The sequence below is a fragment of the Entelurus aequoreus genome, linkage group LG08 (genome assembly GCF_033978785.1).
Source record: "Entelurus aequoreus isolate RoL-2023_Sb linkage group LG08, RoL_Eaeq_v1.1, whole genome shotgun sequence".
Lineage (NCBI taxonomy): Eukaryota > Metazoa > Chordata > Actinopteri > Syngnathiformes > Syngnathidae > Entelurus > Entelurus aequoreus.
This window is the reverse complement of record NC_084738.1, coordinates 82,922,909-82,941,891: the sequence shown is the minus strand read 5'-3', so window position 1 is coordinate 82,941,891 and position 18,983 is coordinate 82,922,909. Positions and strand designations below refer to the sequence as shown.

The 18,983-nt window shown below is 34.5% G+C and overlaps 1 protein-coding gene across 3 annotated transcripts; it reads left to right on the top strand.

Annotated features, from left to right (window-relative positions):
* Nucleotides 1–73: 73 nt before the first annotated feature.
* Nucleotides 74–16,865, top strand: ak3 (adenylate kinase 3). Of its 3 annotated transcripts, XM_062057466.1 has the most exons (6): nt 272–322; nt 435–519; nt 6,015–6,134; nt 9,916–10,088; nt 11,698–11,816; nt 15,739–16,865. In XM_062057466.1, the coding sequence occupies exons 3-6, from the start codon at nt 6,029–6,031 to the stop codon at nt 15,848–15,850; spliced, it is 510 nt and encodes a 169-aa protein (XP_061913450.1). In that variant the 5' UTR covers nt 272–322; nt 435–519; nt 6,015–6,028; the 3' UTR covers nt 15,851–16,865. The 3 variants fall into 3 exon arrangements, with proteins under 3 accessions (XP_061913447.1, XP_061913449.1, XP_061913450.1); XM_062057463.1 differs by lacking the exon at nt 435–519 and having other exon boundaries at nt 74–322; nt 9,913–10,088; XM_062057465.1 differs by lacking the exon at nt 435–519 and having other exon boundaries at nt 77–322.
* The last annotated feature ends 2,118 nt before the right edge of the window (nt 16,866–18,983 follow it).

Below are 18,983 nucleotides of genomic sequence, written 5' to 3'. Positions count from 1 at the left end.
GCGCATTTGCTCTGCGCAGCTTCCTCCTCCTCGGGTTGCTTGAAGGAAGGAGGCGCGGCCACCCTCCAGGACACGCCCCCTGATGCTGACGTCACCAGAAGAAAAACGCCGTGTGCTTGATGGCCAGGAAGCGAGAAAGAAAGCTGAGTGTCGGAGTTCGAGTTCTTTAGCGCCATGCTTCTGCACAGGCTCTACCGGGCCGTTATCATGGGGCCTCCCGGCTCCGGTAAAGGCACCATTTCCGGCCGCATCAGCAAAAGTTTGGGCCTCCAGCACATCTCCAGTGGGGACATTCTGAGAGCCAACATCGACGCTCAAACTGGTGATTTAGCACTTTTTTTCCCCCCTCCACCCCAAAACTTTGCTGAAAATGTTGTTATGTTGATGATGAGATGAGATGAGGATCCCCACCACCCCGCTTATCTCACACACAGAGGGTTAAAAGTGACGTCATCAAAGTGCTTTGCTGCTAGTCCAAGGAGTTTACACTGGAAACAAGTGGTTGGACTTTGGAAGAAGGTCTGCTCCTTCGCGTCACCTTGACTGCACACTCAAGCAGTAAAGATAAGCCAGACAAAGATGTTATTATTCTAATGCAACACACAAACTATGTGCATGATTATTAGGATTATGATATCAAGTTATATTGGTGCACATAGATAAGGTACAATGTTGCTAAGAACTGTACTTGACCCTGCACTACTACTCGTTTTAGTACATCCATATTGTGTCAACATATTGTCTTTATAATGTCAATATATTGTCTTTATAATGTGTGTATAATGTCAATATATTGTCTTTATAATGTGTATATAATGTCAATATATTGTTCTGTATGTCAATATGTTGACTATATAATGTCAATATATTGACTAAATAATGTGTATATAATGTCAATATATTGTATGTATAATGTCAATATGTTGACTATATAATGTGTATATAATGTCAATATGTTGACTATATAATGTGTATATAATGTCAATATATTGACTATATAATATGTATATAATGTCAATATATTGGCTATATAATGTGTATATGTCAATATATTCACTATATATAGTGTATATAATGTCAATATATTGGTTATATAATGTCAATATACTGACTATATATAGTGTATATACCGTCATTATATTGACTATATATAGTGTATATAACGTCAATATATTGACTATATAATGTCATTATATTGACTATATATAGTGTATATAATGTCAATGTACTGACTATATATTATCAATATATTGACTATATAATTTGTACATAATGTCAATATACTGACTATATATAGTGTATATAATGTCAATATACTGACTATATAATGTCAGTATACTGACTATATATAGTGTATATAATGTCAATATACTGACTATATAATGTCAATATACTGACTATATATAGTGTATATAATGTAAATATATTGACTATATAATTCCATTATATTGACTATATATAGTGTATATAATGTCAATATATTGACTATGTATAATGTCAATATATTGGCTCTATATAGAGTATATAAAGTCAATATATTGGCTATATAATTTGTATATAATGTCAATATACTGACTATATATAGTGTATATAATGTCAATATATTGGCTATATATAGTGTATATAATGTCAATATATTGACTATATAATGTCAATATATTGTATGTATAATGTCAATATACAGTATTGGCTATGTAATGTGTATATACTGTCAATATACTGACTATATGTAGTGTATATAATGTCAATATATTGGCTATATAATGTCAATATATTGACTATATTATGTCATTATATTGACTATATAATGTCAATATATTGGCAATATAATGTGTATATAATGTCAATATATTGACTAAATAAATAAATAAATAAATGATATATGGGTTGTACTTGTATAGCGCTTTTCTACCTTCAAGGTACTCAAAGCGCTTTGACAGTATTTCCACATTTACCCATTCACACACACATTCACACACTGATGGCGGGAGCTGCCATGCAAGGCGCTAACCAGCAGCCATCAGAGGCAAAGGGTGAAGTGTCTTGCCCAAGGACACAACGGACGTGACTAGGAAGGTAGAAGGTGGGAATTGAACCCCAGTAACCAGCAACACTCCGATTATATAATGTTAATATATAGTGTATATAATGTCAATATATTGACTATATAAGGTGTATATAATGTCAATATATTGACTATATAATGTGTGTATAATGTCAATATATTGGCTATATATAGAGTATATAAAGTCAATATATTGGTTATCTAATTTGTATATAATGTCAATATACTGACTATATATAGTGTATATAATGCCAATATATTGGCTATATATAGTGTATATAATGTCAATATATTGACTATATAATGTGTATATAATGTCAATATATTTTATGTATAATGTCAATATACAGTATTGGCTATGTAATGTGTATATACTGTCAATATACTGACTATATATAGTGTATATAATGTCAATATATTGGCTATATAATGTCAATATATTGACTATATTATGTCATTATATTGACTATATAATGTCAATATATTGGCAATATAATGTGTATATAATGTCAATATATTGACTATATAATGTTAATATATTGACTATATATAATGTATATAGTAGAAGCATTTAAGTCCCATCTTAAAACTCATTTGTATAATCTAGCCTTTAAATAGACCCCCCCCTTTTTTAGACCAGTTGATCTGCCGTTTCTTTTCTTCTCTCCTCTTCTCCCCTGTCCCTTGCGAGGGGGAGTTGCATAGGTCCGGTGGCCATGGATGAAGTGCTGGCTGTCCAGAGCCGGGACCCCGGGTGGACCACTAGCCTGTGCATCGGTTGGGGACATCTCTGCGCTGCTGACCCGTCTCCGCTCGGGATGGTTTCCTGTTGGCCCCGCTGTGGACTGGACTCCCGCTGATGTGTTGGATCCACTGTGGACTGGACTTTCACAATGTTATGTCAGACCCACTCGACATCCGTTGCTTTCGGTCTCCCCTAGAGGGGGGGGGTTACCCACATATGCGGTCCTCTCCAAGGTTTCTCATAGTCATTCACCGACGTCCCACTGGGGTGAGTTTTTCCTTGCCCGTATGTGGGCTCTGTACCGAGGATGTCGTTGTGGCTTGTACAGCCCTTTGAGACACTTGTGATTTAGGGCTATATAAATAAACATTGATTGATTGATTGATTGATATAATTTCAATATATTGACTATATAATGTCGTTATATTGACTATATACAGTATAGTGTATATAATGTCAATATATTGGCTATGTATAGTGTATATAATGTCAATATACTGACTATATATATAGAGTATATAATGTCATTATATTGACTATATATAGTGTATATAAAGTCAATATATTGACTATGTCATTATATTGACTATATACAGTATAGTTTATATAATGTCAATATATTGACTATATAATGTCAATATATTGACTATATAATGTCAATATATTGGCTATATAATGTGTATATAATGTTAATAAATCGACTATATAATGTCAATATATTGACTATATAATGTGTATATAATGTCAATATATTGGCTATACAATGTGTATATAATGTAAATATATTGACTATATAATGTCAATATATTGGCTATATAATGTGTATATAATGTCAATATATTGACTATATAATGTAGATATATTGACATTATATAGTGTGTATATATAGTCAATATATTGACGATATAATGTCAATGCAAGGCTCTGTCATATTTTGTATCAGCAAGTAGATACCGTAGTCATGAATAATAGCACAAGTAATGTGTTGTGGACAGTGCTAGTCAAAGTCACATGACAGAAGTGGCTATTGTGGCCAAACAGCTCAATTTTGTTTCATTTGACATCACATGGACAAAGATAAGACCTTGTGGAGGAAAGTTCTGTGGTCAGATGAAACAAAAATGGAGCCGTTTGGCCACAATACCCAGCAATATGTTTGGAGGAGAAAAGGCGAGGCCTTTAATCCCAGGAACACCATTCCTACCGTCAAGCATGGGGGTGGTAGTATTATGCTTTGGGCCTGTTTTGCTGCCAATGGAACTGCTGCTTTACAGAGAGTGAATGGGACAATGAAAAAGGAGGATTAAATAAATTAAACGTTTGACCACGACTGTATATATATATGTGTATATATGTATATATGTATATGTATATGTATATATATATATATATATATATATATATATATATATATATATATATATATATATATACATATATATGTATGTATGTATGTATGTATGTATGTATGTATGTGTATATATATATATATATATATATATATATATATATATATATATATATATATATGTATATATATATATATATATATATATATATATATATATATATATATGTATATATATATATATATATATATATATATATATATATATATATATATATATATATATATATATATATATATATATATATATATATGTACTGTATTTGTGTGTTAACAATTAATGAAAGTCCATAATGTTACATGAAACTTGAGTCATTTAGCATATATTGTGTGACATATTGTGTGGCATTGAGTGACAGTGTGTTGTATTGTGTGACATATAGCGTTATATTGTGCTATATAGTTTGTTATATTGTGTGACACAGTGTGTTATACGTGTATTATGTGCAATGTTGTGTGTTACATTGTGTGTTATAGTGTGCCATGTTGTGTGTCATATAGTGTGTTAAATACTGTGCCATGTTGTGTGTTAAATAGTGTGCCATGTTGTGTGTTAAATAGTGTGCCATGTTGTGTGTTAAATAGTGTGTCATATTGAGTGTTATATAGTGTGTTAAATAGTGTGCCATGTTGTGTGTTAAATAGTGTGTCATATTGAGTGTTATATAGTGTGTTAAATAGTGTGTCATATTGAGTGTTATATAGTGTCATATTGAGTGTTATATAGTGTGTTAAATAGTGTGCCATGTTGTGTGTTAAATAGTGTGTCATATTGAGTGTTATATAGTGAGTTAAATAGTGTGCCTTGTTAGTGTGTCATATTGCGTGTTATATAGTGTGTTATATAGTGTGTCATATTGAGTGTTATATAGTGTGTTAAATAGTGTGCCATGTTCTGTGTTAAATAGTGTGCCATGTTGTGTGTTATATAGTGTGTTAAATAGTGTGCCATGTTGTGTGTGATTCCCGGGCGCGGCGCCGCTGCTGCCCACTGCTCCCCATGGGGATGGGTCAAATGCAGAGGACAAATTTCACCACATCTAGTGTGTGTGTGACAATCATTGGTACTTTAATCTTTAATCTTAAAATAGTGTGTCATATTGAGTGTTATATAGTGTGTTAAATAGTGTGCCATGTTCTGTGTTAAATAGTGTGTCATATTGAGTGTTATATAGTGTCATATTGAGTGTTATATAGTGAGTTAAATAGTGTGCCATGTTGTGTGTTAAATAGTGTGTCATATTGAGTGTTATATAGTGTGTTAAATAGCGTGCCATGTTGTGTGTTAAATAGTGTGTCATATTGAGTGTTATATAGTGTGTTAAATAGTGTGCCATGTTCTGTGTTAAATAGTGTGTCATATTGAGTGTTATATAATGTGTTATATAGTGTGTCATATTGAGTGTTATATAGTGTGTTAGTGTGTCATATTGAGTGTTATATAATGTGTTATATAGTGTGTCATATTGAGTGTTATATAGTGTGTTAAATAGTGTGTCATATTGAGTGTTATATAATGTGTTATATAGTGTGTCATATTGAGTATTATATAGTGTTAAATAGTGTGTCATATTGAGTGTTATATAGTGTGTCATATTGAGTGTTATATAGTGTTTTAAATAGTGTGCCATGTTGTGTGTTAAATAGTGTGTCATATTGAGTGATATATAGTGTGTTAAATAGTGTGCCATGTTGTGTGTTAAATAGTGTGTCATATTGAGTGTTATATAGTGTGTTAAATAGTGTGCCATGTTGTGTGTTAAATAGTGTGTCATGTTGTGTGTGTGTGTTGTCAGAGCTGGGGCTGCTGATGAAGGCGAGTATCGATGAAGGCCAGCTGGTTCCAGATCAGATCATATCTCGCCTTATCCTCGGAGAGCTGACACTCCTGCAACACAGCAGCTGGCTGCTAGACGGTAACAACTTCCATCTTCATCTACTTTCTGTCCTGTGTTGTAAACAACTTCCATGTTCATCTACTTTCTGTCTTGTGTTGTAAACAACTTCCATGTTCATCTACTGTCTGTTTTGTGTTGTAAACAACTTCCATCTTCATCTACTTCCTGTCTTGTGTTGTAAACAAATTCCATGTTCATCTACTTCCTGTCTTGTGTTGTAAACAACTTCCATGTTCATCTACTGTCTGTTTTGTGTTGTAAACAACTTCCATCTTCATCTACTTCCTGTCTTGTGTTGTAAACAAATTACATGTTCATCTACTTCCTGTCTTGTGTTGTAAACAACTTCCATGTTCATCTACTGTCTGTTTTGTGTTGTAAACAACTTCCATCTTCATCTACTTCCTGTCTTGTGTTGTAAACAAATTACATGTTCATCTACTTCCTGTCTTGTGTTGTAAACAACTTCCTTGTTCATCTACTTCCTGTCTTGTGTTGTAAACAACTTCCATGTTCATCTACTTCCTGTCTTGTGTTGTAAACAACTTCCATCTTCATCTACTTCCTGTCTTGTGCTGTAAACAACTTCCATCCTCATCTACTTCCTGTCTTGTGTTGTAAACAAATTCCATCTTCATCTACTTCCTGTCTTGTGTTGTAAACAACTTCCACGTTCATCTACTTCCTGTCTTGTGTTGTAAACAACTTCCATGTTCATCTACTTCCTGTCTTGTGTTGTAAACAACTTCCATGTTCATCTACTTCCTGTCTTGTGTTGTAAACAACTTCCATCTTCATCTACTTCCTGTCTTGTGTTGTAAACAACTTCCATGTTCATCTACTTCCTGTCCTGTGTTGTAAACAATTTCCATCTTCATCTACTTCCTGTCCTGTGTTGTAAACAACTTCCATGTTCATCTACTTCCTGTCCTGTGTTGTAAACAACTTCCATGTTCATCTACTTCCTGTCTTGTGTTGTAAACAACTTCCATGTTCATCTACTTCCTGTCTTGTGTTGTAAACAACTTCCATGTTCATCTACTTCCTGTCCTGTGTTGTAAACAACTTCCATGTTCATCTACTTCCTGTCCTATGTTGTAAACAACGTCCATGTTCATCTACTTCCTGTCTTGTGTTGTAAACAACTTCCATGTTCATCTACTTCCTGTCTTGTGTTGTAAACAACTTCCATGTTCATCTACCTCCTGTCTTGTGTTGTAAACAACTTCCATGTTCATCTACTTTCTGTTTTGTGTTGTAAACAACTTCAATGTTCATCTACTTCCTGTCTTGTGTTGTAAACAACTTCCATGTTCATCTACTTCCTGTCCTGTGTTGTAAACAACTTCCATGTTCATCTACTTCCTGTCTTGTGTTGTAAACAACTTCCATGTTCATCTACTTCCTGTCTTGTGTTGTAAACAACTTCCATGTTCATCTACTTCCTGTCCTGTGTTGTAAACAATTTCCATCTTCATCTACTTCCTGTCCTGTGTTGTAAACAACTTCCATGTTCATCTACTTCCTGTCCTGTGTTGTAAACAACTTCCATGTTCATCTACTTCCTGTCTTGTGTTGTAAACAACTTCCATGTTCATCTACTTCCTGTCTTGTGTTGTAAACAACTTCCATGTTCATCTACTTCCTGTCCTGTGTTGTAAACAACTTCCATGTTCATCTACTTCCTGTCCTATGTTGTAAACAACGTCCATGTTCATCTACTTCCTGTCTTGTGTTGTAAACAACTTCCATGTTCATCTACTTCCTGTCTTGTGTTGTAAACAACTTCCATGTTCATCTACCTCCTGTCTTGTGTTGTAAACAACTTCCATGTTCATCTACTTTCTGTTTTGTGTTGTAAACAACTTCAATGTTCATCTACTTCCTGTCTTGTGTTGTAAACAACTTCCATGTTCATCTACTTCCTGTCCTGTGTTGTAAACAACTTCCATGTTCATCTACTTCCTGTCTTGTGTTGTAAACAACTTCCATGTTCATCTACTTCCTGTCTTGTGTTGTAAACAACTTCCATGTTCATCTACTTCCTGTCCTGTGTTGTAAACAACTTCCATGTTCATCTACTTCCTGTCCTGTGTTGTAAACAACGTCCATGTTCATCTACTTCCTGTCTTGTGTTGTAAACAACTTCCATGTTCATCTACTTCCTGTCTTGTGTTGTAAACAACTTCCATCTTCATCTACTTCCTGTCTTGTGTTGTAAACAACTTCCATCCTCATCTACTTCCTGTCTTGTGTTGTAAAGAAATTCCATCTTCATCTACTTCCTGTCTTGTGTTGTAAACAACTTCCACGTTCATCTACTTCCTGTCTTGTGTTGTAAACAACTTCCATGTTCATCTACTTCCTGTCTTGTGTTGTAAACAACTTCCATGTTCATCTACTTCCTGTCTTGTGTTGTAAACAACTTCCACGTTCATCTACTTCCTGTCTTGTGTTGTAAACAACTTCCACGTTCATCTACTTCCTGTCTTGTGTTGTAAACAACTTCCATGTTCATCTACTTCCTGTCTTGTGTTGTAAACAACTTCCACGTTCATCTACTTCCTGTCTTGTGTTGTAAACAATTTCCATGCTCATCTACTTCCTGTCCTGTGTTGTAAACAACTTCCATGTTCATCTACTTCCTGTCTTGTGTTGTAAACAACTTCCATGTTCATCTACTTCCTGTCTTTTGTAAACAACTTCCATGTTCATCTACTTCCTGTATTGGGCTGTAAACAACTTCCATGTTCATCTACTTCCTGTCCTGTGTTGTAAACCACTTCCATGTTCATCTACTTCCTGTCTTGTGTTGTAAACAACTTCCAAGTTCATCTATTCCCTGTCTTGTGTTGTAAACAACTTCCATGTTCATCTACTTCCTGTCTTGTGTTGTAAACAACTTCCACGTTCATCTACTTCCTGTCTTGTGTTGTAAACAACTTCCACGTTCATCTACTTCCTGTCTTGTGTTGTAAACAACTTCCATGTTCATCTACTTCCTGTCTTGTGTTGTAAACAACTTCCACGTTCATCTACTTCCTGTCTTGTGTTGTAAACAATTTCCATGCTCATCTACTTCCTGTCCTGTGTTGTAAACAACTTCCATGTTCATCTACTTCCTGTCTTGTGTTGTAAACAACTTCCATGTTCATCTACTTCCTGTCTTTTGTAAACAACTTCCATGTTCATCTACTTCCTGTATTGGGCTGTAAACAACTTCCATGTTCATCTACTTCCTGTCCTGTGTTGTAAACCACTTCCATGTTCATCTACTTCCTGTCTTGTGTTGTAAACAACTTCCAAGTTCATCTATTCCCTGTCTTGTGTTGTAAACAACTTCCATGTTCATCTACTTCCTGTCTTGTGTTGTAAACAACTTCCATGTTCATTTACTTCCTGTCTTGTGTTGTAAACAACTTCAATGTTCATCTACTTCCTGTCTTGTGTTGTAAACAACTTCCATGTTCATCTACTTCCTGTCTTGTGTTGTAAACAACTTCCATGTTCATCTACTTCCTGTCCTGTGTTGTAAACAACTTCCATGTTCATCTACTTCCTGTCTTGTGTTGTAAACAACTTCCATGTTCATTTACTTCCTGTCTTGTGTTGTAAACAACTTCCATGTTCATCTACTTCCTGTCCTGTGTTGTAAACAACTTCCATGTTCATCTACTTCCTGTCTTGTGTTGTAAACAACTTCCATGAAGTAGTCAGCTAGCTAACAAACAGACACCTGCTAGTTTTAGGAGAGAAAGAAGCCTGACTGAAAGTTAGGTTATGTTATGTGGGCCAGCAGGTTTCCCTCGCACGTTGTCTCAGGCAGAGTCTCTGGAGGAGAGTTACAGCGTGGACACGGTCATCAACCTGCAGGTTCCTTTTCACATCATCAGACAACGACTGACTTCTCGCTGGACTCACCTGCCCAGCGGCAGAGTTTACAACGTGGACTTCAACCCGCCTAAAGTGCCTGTAAGTGCTTTTAATCACTCTTTTATTTGTCATCATTATAAGTGCTTTTAATCACTCTTTTATTTTTCATCATTATAAGTACTTTTTTTTTTTATGTAAGTGCTTTTAATCACTCCTTTTTTTCATAATTCTAAGTACTTTTAATCACTCTTTTATTTTTCATCATTCCAAGTGATTTTAATCACTTCTTTATTATTCATAATTCTAAGTGCTTTTAATCCCTCTAAGTACTTTAAATTAATGCTTTATTATTCGACATTGTAAGTACTTTTAATCACTCCTTTAATTTTCGTAATTCTAAGTGCTTTTAATCACCCCTTTATTGTTCATAATTCTAAGTGTTTTTAATTAATCTTTTATTATTCAACATTGTAAGTACTTTTAATCACTCCTTTATTTTCCATAATTCTAAGTATTTTTAATCACTCCTTTATTTTTTTGTCATTTTAAGTACTTTTAATCACTCCTTTATTTTTCATCATTCTAAGTGCTTTTAATCACTCCTTTATTGTTCCTAATTCTAAGTGCTTTTAATTACGCCTTTATTTTCCATACTTCTAAGTATTTTTAATTACTCCTTTATTTTTCATAATTCTAAGTACTTTTAATCACTCCTTTATTATTCATCATTCTAAGTACTTTTAATCACTGCAGTTGTTTTTAACCTGTTTTTAATGTAAAATATAAGTAAGAATATTTGTCAACAATCAGTATTGATCCATCAAATATTGATCCATCAAATATTGATCCTTTACTTATTTAGTCATATCTTATTGATCCATCACTTATTGATCCAACTCTTAATAAAACATCACTTATTGATCTTTGACTTAGTGATCCATCACTTATTGATCTATGACTTAGTGGTCCATCACTTATTGATCTATGACTTAGTGGTCCATCACTTATTGATCTATGACTTAGTGGTCCATCACTTATTGATCTATGATTTAGTGATCCTTCACTTATTGGTCCATCACTTATTGATCTATGACTTAGTGATCCATCACTTATTGATCTATGACTTAGTGGTCCATCACTTATTGATCTATGACTTAGTGATCCATCACTTATTGATCTATGACTTAGTGGTCCATCACTTATTGATCTATGACTTAGTGGTCCATCACTTATTGATCTATGATTTAGTGATCCTTCACTTATTGGTCCATCACTTATTGATCTATGACTTAGTGATCCATCACTTATTGATCTATGACTTAGTGGTCCATCACTTATTGATCTATGATTTAGTGATCCTTCACTTATTGGTCCATCACTTATTGATCTATGACTTAGTGATCCATCACTTATTGATCTATGACTTAGTGATCCATCACTTAGTGGTCCATCACTTATTGATCTATGATTTAGTGATCCTTCACTTATTGGTCCATCACTTATTGATCTATGACTTAGTGATCCATCACTTATTGATCTATGACTTAGTGATCCATCACTTAGTGGTCCATCACTTATTGATCTATGATTTAGTGATCCTTCACTTATTGGTCCATCACTTATTGATCTATGACTTAGTGATCCATCACTTACTGAGTCACATCCTATTGATCCGTCCATGTCGTTAACCTTTCATTGTGGCTTTTAGGGTCGTGATGATGTCACAGGTGAACCTCTGATCCAGAGGGATGATGACACACCGGAGACAGTCATGAGGAGACTGAAGGCCTACCAAACCCAGACCGAGCCTGTCCTAGAATACTACAGGTACACAAGTCTTGTACTAGAATACTACAGGTACACAAGTCTTGTCCTAGATTACTACAGGTACACAAGCCTTGTTCTAGAATACTACAGGTACTCAAGACTTGTCCTAGAATACTACAGGTACACAAGTCTTGTCCTAGAATACTACAGGTACACACGTCTTGTCCTAGATTACTACAGGTACACAAGCCTTGTCCTAGAATACTACAGGTACTCAAGACTTGTCCTAGAATACTACAGGTACACAAGGCTTGTCCTAGAATGCTACAGATACACAAGTCCTGTCCTAAAATACTACAGGTACACAAGTCATGTACTACAATACTAGATATACACAAGTCTTGTCCTAGATTACTACAGGTACACAAGCCTTGTACTAGAATACTACAGGTACACAAGTCTTGTACTAGAATATTACAGGTACACAAGTCTTGTTCTGGAATACCACAGGTACACAAGTCTTGTACTGGAATACTACAGGTACACAAGTCTTGTTCTGGAATACCACAGGTACACAAGTCTTGTACTGGAATACTACAGGTACACAAGTCTTGTACTAGAATACTACAGGTACACAAGTCTTGTACTATAATACTACAGGTACACAAGTCTTGTACTGGAATACTACAGGTACACAAGTCTTGTACTATAATACTACAGGTACACAAGTCTTGTACTATAATACTACAGGTACACAAGTCTTGTACTAGAATAAGGGACGGCGTGGTGAAGTTGGTAGAGTGGCCGTGCCAGCAATCGGAGGGTTGCTGGTTACTGGGGTTCAATCCCCACCTTCTACCATCCTAGTCACGTCCGTTGTGTCCTTGGGCAAGACACTTCACCCTTGCTCCTGATGGCTGCTGGTTAGCGCCTTGCATGGCAGCTCCCGCCATCAGTGTGTGAATGTGTGTGTGAATGGGTGAATGTGGAAATACCGTCAAAGCGCTTTGAGTACCTTGAAGGTAGAAAAGCGCTATACAAGTATAACCCATTTATTTATCATTTATAATACTACAGGTACACAAGTCTTGTACTATAATACTACAGGTACACAAGTCTTGTACTAGAATACTACAGGTACACAAGGCTTGAACTAGAATACTACAGGTACACAAGTCTTGTACTAGAATACTACAGGTACACAAGTCTTGTACTAGAATACTACAGGTACACAAGTCTTGTACTATAATACTACAGGTACACAAGTCTTGTACTAGAATACTACAGGTACACAAGGCTTGAACTAGAATACTACAGGTACACAAGTCTTGTACTAGAATACTACAGGTACACAAGTCTTGTGCTGGAATACTACAGGTACACAAGTCTTGTACTAGAATACTACAGGTACACAAGTCTTGTACTGGAATACTACAGGTACACAAGTCTTGGTCTGGAATACTACAGGTACACAAGTCTTGTACTATAATACTACAGGTACACAAGCCTTGTTCTAGAATACTACAGGTACTCAAGACTTGTCCTAGAATACTACAGGTACACAAGGCTTGTCCTAGAATACTACAGGTACACAAGTCCTATCCTAGAATACTACAGGTACACAAGTCTTGTCCTAGATTACTACAGGTACACAAGCCTTGTTCTAGAATACTACAGGTACTCAAGACTTGTCCTAGAATACTACAGGTACACAAGTTTTGTCCAAGATTACTACAGATACACAAGCCTTGTTCTAGAATACTACAGGTACTCAAGGCTTGTCCTAGAATACTACAGGTGCACAAGGCTTGTCCTAGAATACTACAGGTACACAAGTCCTATCCTAGAATACTACAGGTACACAAGTTTTGTCCTAGATTACTACAGGTACACAAGCCTTGTTCTAGAATACTACAGGTACTCAAGACTTGTCCTAGAATACTACAGGTACACAAGTCTTGTCCTAGATTACTACAGGTACACAAGCCTTGTTCTAGAATACTACAGGTACCCAAGACTTGTCCTAGAATACTACAGGTACACAAGCCTTGTTCTAGAATACTACAGGTACTCAAGACTTGTCCTAGAATACTACAGGTACACAAGTCTTGTCCTAGATTACTACAGGTACACAAGCCTTGTTCTAGATTACTACAGGTACACAAGCCTTGTTCTAGAATACTACAGGTACTCAAGACTTGTCCTAGAATACTACAGGTACACAAGGCTTGTCCTAAAATACTACAGGTACACAAGTCATGTACTACAATACTAGATATACACAAGTCTTGTCCTAGATTACTACAGGTACACAAGCCTTGTACTAGAATACTACAGGTACTCAAGACTTGTCCTAGAATACTACAGGTACACAAGGCTTGTCCTGGAATACTACAGGTACACAAGTCTTGTTCTAGAATACAACAGTTGTAATATTAATTATGAGTGACATGAAATATGAGTTATGACATGAAATATGAGTTATGATGTGAAATATGAGTTACACATATGAATTCATGAGTCATGATATGAAATGTAAGTTATATGCAATGAGTTATATGAAATATGAGTTATGATATGAATTATGAGCTACATGAAATATGAATTATGATGTGAAATATGAGTTATATAAAATATGAGTTATGTGAAATATGAGTTATAGTAAATATGAGTTATGTGAAATGAGTTATGACATGAAATATGAGTTGTGATATGAAATATGAGGTGTGATGTGAAATATGAGCTATGATATGAAAGATTAATTACAGTATATGAAATATGAGTTATGATGTGAAATTAGGTATGATATGAAATATGAGTTATGATATGAAATATAAGTTATGAGTAATATGAAATATGAGTTATGTGAAATATGAGTTATATGAAATATGAGTTATGATGTGAAATATGAGTTGTATGAAATATGAGTTATGTGAAATGAGTTATGACATGAAATATGAGTTGTGATATAAATATGAGGTGTGATGTGAAATATGAGCTATGATATGAAAGATTAATTACAGTATATGAAATATGAGTTATGATGTGAAATTAGGTATGATATGAAATATGAGTTATGATATGAAATATGAGTTATGAGTAATATGAAATATGAGTTATGAAATATGAGTCATATAAAATTTAAGTTATAATGTGAAATATGAGTTATAGGAAACATGAGTTATGTGAAATGAGTTATGACATGAATATGAGTTGTGATATGAAATATGAGGTGTGATGTGAAATATGAGTTATGATATGAAAGATTAATTACAGTATATGAAATATGAGTTATGATGTGAAATTAGGTATGATATGAAATATGAGTTATGATATGAAATATGAGTTGAGTAATATGAAATATGAGTTATGTGAAATATGAGTTATATGAAATATGAGTTATGTGAAATGAGTTATGACATGAAATATGAGTTGTGATATGAAATATGAGGTGTGATGTGAAAGATTAATTACAGTATATGAAATATGAGTTATGATGTGAAATTAGGTATGATAAGAAATGTGAGTTATGATATGAAATATGAGTAATGAGTTACATGAAATATGAGCTATGATATGAAATATGAGTTATGACATGATATATAAGCTATGACATGAAATATGAGTTATGATGTGAAATATGAGTTATGACATGAAATATGAGGTATGACATGACATAAGTTATGACATGAAATATGAGTTATGACATGACATAAGTTATGACATGAAATATGAGTTATGACATGACATATAAGTTATGAAATGAAATATGAGTTATGACATGACAAATAAGCTATGAAATGAAATATGAATTATGACATGAAATATGAGTTATGACATGACATATAAGCTATGACATGAAATATGAGTTATGACATGAAATATGAGTTATGACATGACATATAAGCTATGACATGAAATATGAGTTATGACATGAAATATGAGTTATGACATGAAATATGAGTTGTGATGTGTGTTGCAGGAGTAAAGGAGTGTTGGAGACCTTCAGAGGGACAGAGACCAACAAGATTTGGCCGCACGTTGAAGCCTTCCTACACAAAAAGTTCTCTGTGGTCAACAAGGGAGTGGCCTAGACTCTCTTATTATTATTATTAATATTATTATTACATAATTATGGACCAAGTCAATCATGTCTCATCTGTTTGAGACTTTTTGTAAACACTCCTAGAAGACCACTAAGGTTTCTTCAGCACCTTTATTGTTGGGAGCGTAGTAACGTGATTATTATTAATCATTATTATTACTGGTGAGAGGGAACATGATTATTAATCATTATTACTATTGAGAGGAAACATTATTATTAATCATTATTACTAGTGAGAGGAAACATGATTGTTAATCATTATTACTGGTGAAAGGGAACGTGATTATTAATAATTATTACTAGTGAGAGGAAACATGATTATTAATTATTACTGGTGAGAGGGAACATGATTATTAATCATTATTACTAGTGAGAGGAAACATGATTATTAATCATTATTACTGGTGAAAGGGAACGTGATTATTAATAATTATTACTAGTGAGAGGGAACGTGATTATTACTAATTATTAGTAGTGAGAGAAAATATGATTATTAATCTTTATTACTGGTGAAAGGGAACGTGATTATTAATAATTATTACTAGTGAGAGGAAACATGATTATTAATCTTTATTACTGGTGAAAGGGAACGTGATTATTAATAATTATTACTACTGAGAGGAAACATGATTATTAATAATTATTACTGGTGACAGGGAATGTGATTGTTAATAATAATTATTACTGGTGACAGGGAATGTGATTATTAATAATAATTATTAGTGGTGAGAGGAAAGGATGTATAAGGTTCTAGAAGGAAGTGTGTGCCTTTTGGAGGAGGACTTTAAACAAAGGAACCTCCTTTCTTTCTGCCTTTTGTTGCCTTGGAGGGGGCAGACGAGCACCACGTACCCCACCTGGCATGGTAGGGACTCTCTCATGCACGTGTGAACGTTCAATAAAGTGGAGGAGATGACAAACGACATCAACACCGACGGACATTTTTAAATCACCACAAATTTTCCCAAAAAATAAATAACTCAAATGTTTTTATGCAATAAAAAGTTGTGGCTCACTCTGATGCAAGATGGCAGATGTGAATATTGATGAAGAACACTGCTTGTCACTAGGGATGTATACAGACTACCACCATTTTTGCCAGCGAGCATGAATAGACCGTTAAAATTCACAATTAATGATACGGCTAGCCGTCCTTTTTTTTTTTTTTTTTTTACTATATTATTACAGATGATTTCAAACTGGCATGGTAAAAACAAATGTAAAAAAAAAGTGATATTAAAAAAAATATATGTATATATTTAGGCTTTTTATCTATATATATTTATATATGTATGTGTTTGTGTATATCTACACGTATATATGCATGTACACATGTATGTATAAATGTATGAATATATGTATAAATATATATTTGTGTTTATGTATACACATATATGTATGTTTGTGTATATGTACACGTGTATATATGTATGCACATATGTATAAATACGGTATACTGTATATCTGTGCATATATGTATGTGAATATATACACATATATGTATGTGTTTGTGTATATCTACACGTATATATGCATGTACATATGTATGTATAAATGTATGAATATATGTACAGTATAAATATATATCTGTTTATATGTATGTTTGTGTATACACATATATACAGTGCCCTCCAAAAGTATTGGAACGGTGAGTCCAATTTGTTTATTTTTGTTGTAGACTGAAAACATTTGGGTTTGACATCAAAAGATGAATATGGGACAAGAGATCAATATTTCAGCTTTCATTTCCAGGTATTTACATCTGAATCTGATACACAACTTAGAAGATAGCACCTTTTGTTTGAACCTACTAATTTTTCAGGAGAGCAAAAGTATTGGAACATGTGACTGACAGGTGTGTTTTGTTGCCCAGGTGTCTCACAATGGCATTGATTATTCACACAATAAATAGCACTGAATGTCTGAGCTCAGTTTCAGATTGGGTAGGATAGGTTTTGCCTGTGCAGACTGTATTTAGAGGTGGAAGCAACATGAAAACCAGAGAGCTGTCAATGGGTGAAAAAGAAGCAACTGTGAATCTGAGAGAAGATGGACAATCAATCAGAGCCATTGCACAAACATTGGCCATAGCCAGTACAACCATTTGGAATGTCCTGAAGAAGAAAGAAACCACTGGTGTACTAAGCAACAGACGTGGAACAGGTAGACCAAGGAAAACATCAGGAGTTGATGACAGAAATATTGTGAGAGCTATAAAGAACAACTGTTTGTGACATCAGCAACGACCTCCAGACGGCAGGAGTGAAAGTATCACAATCTAATGTTGGCAGAAAACTTAATGAACAGAAGTACAGAGGCTACACCAGAAGATGCAAACCACTCATTAGCAAGAACGGGAAGGCCAGGCTGGAATTTGCCAAAAGGTACAGAGATGAGCCTCGAAAATGCTGGAAAAAAGTTTTATGGGACTGATGAGACAAAGATGGACTTCTTTCAAAGTGATGGAAAGGCGAACGTTTGGAGAAAGAAAGGATCTGCTCATGATCCCAAACATACAAGCTCATCTGTGAAACATAATGTCATGACTTCTTCTGGGACGTCATCTTCATTGATGATGTAACACATGATGGCAGCAGCAAAATGAACTCAGAAGTCTACAGAAACATTTTGTCTGCTAATTTAAAGAAAGATACAACCAAACTGATTGGGAGATCCTTCATCATGCAGCAATATAACGACCAAAACAAGAAAGGAGTTGATCCGGGGCAAGAAGTGGAAGGTTTTAGACTGGCCAAGTCAGTCTCCAGACTTAAACCCAATAGAGCATGCATTTTACCTGCTGGAGAGGAGACTGAAGGGAGTAACCCCCCAAAACAAAAAACAACTGAAAGAGGCTGCGGTGAAAGCCTGGAAATGATCACAAAAGAAGAATGCAAAAGTTTGGTGATGTCAATGGCTCACAGGCTTGATGCACTTATTGAAAGCAAAAGATTTGCAACTAAATATTAAGTCTTATTTACTTTAATCTATTTTATGTTTATATGTTCCAATACTTTTGCTTACCTAAAAATGTTGTGTTCCATTACAAATAATGCTATCTTCTAAGTTGTGTATCAGATTCAGATGTAAATACCTGGAAATGAAAGCTGAAATGTTGATCT

What these genes read in the sequence shown, in the direction of transcription:
- ak3 (XM_062057463.1), top strand. Translation starts at nt 175, where the DNA reads ATGCTTCTGCACAGGCTCTACCGGGCCGTTATCATGGGGCCTCCCGGC. An exon ending in TCAACCCGCCTAAAGTGCCT is followed by an intron (nt 10,089 to 11,697) that starts GTAAGTGCTTTT and finishes TGTGGCTTTTAG; the next exon opens with GGTCGTGATGATGTCACAGG. An exon ending in CCTGTCCTAGAATACTACAG is followed by an intron (nt 11,817 to 15,738) that starts GTACACAAGTCT and finishes TGTGTGTTGCAG; the next exon opens with GAGTAAAGGAGTGTTGGAGA.